Here is a 3,544-nt window from a genome sequence, read left to right on the forward strand (position 1 = left end):
CCGCAGGAAATCAGTGGCTGCTGTCGGCAGCCCCTGAGCTCGGAGACAGCTCTGGGAAGCTGGTCCGTCTCCTGGGTCAGGCCCTGCTGCCGTGCCAGGCTGCCGCTGGCGCTGCGCAGGCGCTTCTTGCTGGGGAGGTGTCCTTGCTGGAGGAGCGGGAGGAAGGGCATTTCCCAGGAGACAAAGTGGTGCCCGTGCAGAGCCCCTGCGCCCTCTCAGCCCGGGCGGCGCCGGCGCAGGGCTCAGCCCCGGGGCGGAGCTGGCGGGAGGCGGCGGAGAGGAGGCCGCCGCGGCCGGAGCAGAGAGCCGGGGCTGGCGGGGGGCAGCGAGGCGCGGGCGGGCGGAGCGGCGGGATGCGGCGGTGCCGGGGCGCGGGGCTGGCGGCGCTGGCCGCGGTGCTCCTGGGTGCGCGGGGCTGGCGGTGGTGGACGCGGGCGGGGGCTGTGCCCGGGCTGTTCCGCGGGGAGCCCAGCGCCAAGCCTTCCCTCTCCTTCTGCAGCGTGTCTGCCCCCCTCCCTGCCTCTCTGCCATCCCTCGTCGCCCTTCCATCCCCTCCGAGTCCTCGCTTCCTAGTCTCCCTATTTTGCCATCATCTCTGGTGGCACAAGCCTGCTTGCTTGTTTCCATGCACCTACTCTTTCCCCTGTGCATGTGGCAGTTCTTAGTGCCCTGACTATAGCCCTCTGCCCTTCACTGTAACAACCCATCTCCCCATCTGCTCCTCCTCTCTTCATCCATCCATCCATCCACCCACCCAGCTTTTGACCAATCTCTCCATGCATCTAGCATCCTTAAGCCCTCTTCCTACCCTGAGACCCCTCTCTCATCTCTCCCTTCCTCATGTCTGTAGGCACGAGTTTGCTTTTCCTGCACCACACTGTTAGTGCATAACATCCTCTCATGCCCCTGTGCCTTCAGCATTTTATTCTTCTTCTGAATTCAACCCTTATCCTTTCGCTTGCAACACACCCAACTCTCCTGTCTCCTCTCCCTCTCGCCCGTCCATCCATCCATCCATCCATCTGTCCATCCATGCACCTGACTTTCATTCTGACTCTGCATGCATCAATTTCACATTCCCTCCCAGACTTCTCCCCTTGCCCCATACACCTGCCTGCCCCAGGACCACTCTCCATCCCTGTTGATGGGCACACATCGCCATCCGTTCCAGTCCAGCTCTGTCTCACTGCCACTGTTCCTGACTGTTTCTCTGGGAAAAGAGCCACCAGAGCTGAGCGATCTTTGGTGATGTTTGGTCTTTCCTTCTCCTTTCTCGGCAGTGGCTGTGGTCAGAGCCCAGGTGCAGCAGGAGGCGTCGGCAGAGACCACCGAGGACACCGGCATCAGCATCAACTGCTCACACCCCAACATACAGATCACCGCGACTCACATCCTACTGGTACCGCCAGCTCCCGGGCCGAGGGCCCCGCATTCCTCGTGAGCACTCTTAAAGATGTCCAAAAAGCTGCCGGACCCGCCGGGGCGGCTGTCGGTGGCGGCAGACCGCCGGTCCAGCGCCCTGTGGCTCGCCCGGCCCCGGCGCGGGGACGCGGCGGTGTATTACTGCGCCCTGAGAGACACGGGGAGAGGAAGCGGGGCTGCGGGCCGGGCACGAAACCGCCGCGGGCGGGGCCGGGCCTGGGGTGCGGGGGCGGGGGGACAGCCCCGGGCGGGCCCGCCAGGGGGCGCTGCCGCTCCCGCCCGCCGGCCCGCCTCGCCCCGCCCGGCCCCCGCCCGGCCCCGCCCGGCCCCCGCCCAGTCTCGGGCCCCGGGGCGGTCCCCCGCCCGCCCGGCACCGGCACCGGCACCGGCACCCCACGCCCTGCCGCCGGCACGCAGACAGAAATCCCCCCGCGAGAGCGGGGAGGAATCGCGACCCGCAGCGGCGGCGGGGGCCGGCGGTGCCCGGGAAGGATGCGCTTGCAGCCGCCGTCCCCGCTGGCTCCCGGCGAGGAGCAGCGCCTTTCCTGCTCTGCCCAGGGAGGCGGGCAGCAGAGATCCTCCTGCCCACGGGCAGCCCTCGGTCCTGCCGCAGGGACCGGCCACTGCTGACACGGGACATGCGGGGCCTCTTCTCGGGCGTCTGACTTGCCCCACTGGGATAGCCAAGGGAGCCCTGAGCAGGTGCTCCCCTCTGCTCTGTAAGCACAGGGACTCCCCTGCGAAGTTGCTAATGCGAAACTTGACTTAGAAAACAACACCCGGAAGGGGTTCCACATTTTGTTTCTTTCTCCTCTGCCCAACAGAAAACTGCTGGAGGCTGCATTTCTGGGGTGTGCATTTCTGGGATCTAGTTTGTCCCTCTGTGCACATGCCTCTTGTCATGCTACGCTGTTTTGGAAAGCAAAGAGCTGGTCCTGGAGAGGAGAAGCTGTGGGGGAAGCTGAGAAAGCAGCCATGATGGCAGGCCAACATATTCCCATTACTGGAGTGATGTCACCTGAGTCGGCCATGACAGTTGGCAGCGAGGCCTTCTGACGTGACAAAGAAAGTTCAAGCTCAGTGGAAGAGAGGGAGTGGGGAATATGTCCAAAGCAGAGATGTGCCAGGGGGAAAGAGGAGGAGGCAAAGAGTTGGAGGCACCTGGAGAAAAGTGTCTCTGTGAGGTACTGGAAGGTGGATGAGAAGCCCCATTCCCCCCTGGACGGGGTAAGAATGCTAAGATTTGGATCCCACCTGGAGGTGGAATTCAGGTCTGCCCTCAAGGCTGACTGTACACAAAGACCCTGGAGAGGTTTCAGGGTCTTGTAGGAAACACAGGACATCTTGGGAGAGCAACAATAAATATGCTGGAATACTGGGGCACAAACTAACTCCTTCCAGAATGACATTTCAAGTGAGCTGAGTGCTTTTTTACACGCACCTTACATCTGAAACTGATTGTTCCTTTGGCCATCTTTCCATTTTCTTCATGTTTGTAACATCTCAGGCTGTCCTTGACCATGAATGCCATGGTTTAGTGTTGCTGCAGGTTGTTGCAGGAGACACTTCAAAGACTGAGCTCAGCAGGGGCTTTCCCCCCAGAGCCTTCACTCAAAAGACCCAGTCTTTGTCTGGGGACAGGAGCCTTCAGCTACCTTGAGGAACTCGCACACCTGAGGAACTTCGCCAGAGGTCACTGTAAAGGTGTGTGGAAGGTGAGAGCTGCTGGCTCGCTAGGCTGTCAGCTCAAGCCCCTTTTTCCTTTCAAAGGGAAGAACAAGTAAAAGGGAAAGTGATAAACAAAGCACACAATGACACCGATCTCTCAGTAAGTGATAAGGAAGACAAGGAGGGAGACCAGAGCTCTTCAGCCGCTAATTGATGGGTCATGAGGAAACTGCAGGCGTGGCTCTGCAGTGGGTCATCCTGAGTTTATAACGATTATGGATGTTTGAGGGGGGTCCTGCAGGATTAGGCTATGCTTATTAAGGAATGCTTAGGAGAGGGGTCAGGTGTGGGGGGAAAGAGAGTCCTGGAGAGGTGTAAGAAGAGGCAAAAGGGAGGAGGAAGGCTAAAAGGAGGTAGCTGCACCTAAGCAGGGGCTTGTCAGTGCACTTGCTGG

General features: G+C 60.8%; 1 protein-coding gene across 1 annotated transcript in view; it reads left to right on the top strand.

Moving 5' to 3' along the window:
* The first annotated feature begins 353 nt into the window (after positions 1-353).
* LOC115345015 (M1-specific T cell receptor alpha chain-like) overlaps positions 354-3,544 on the top strand; it is a 290,271-nt gene continuing 287,080 nt past the window's right edge. Inside the window, 4 exon segments of the mRNA XM_041125565.1 lie at positions 354-405; positions 1,281-1,393; positions 1,395-1,448; positions 1,451-1,604. Of these exon segments, the coding sequence (XP_040981499.1) occupies positions 354-405; positions 1,281-1,393; positions 1,395-1,448; positions 1,451-1,604 (373 nt within the window).

Source organism: Aquila chrysaetos, chromosome 8 (genome assembly GCF_900496995.4).
Source record: "Aquila chrysaetos chrysaetos chromosome 8, bAquChr1.4, whole genome shotgun sequence".
Lineage (NCBI taxonomy): Eukaryota > Metazoa > Chordata > Aves > Accipitriformes > Accipitridae > Aquila > Aquila chrysaetos.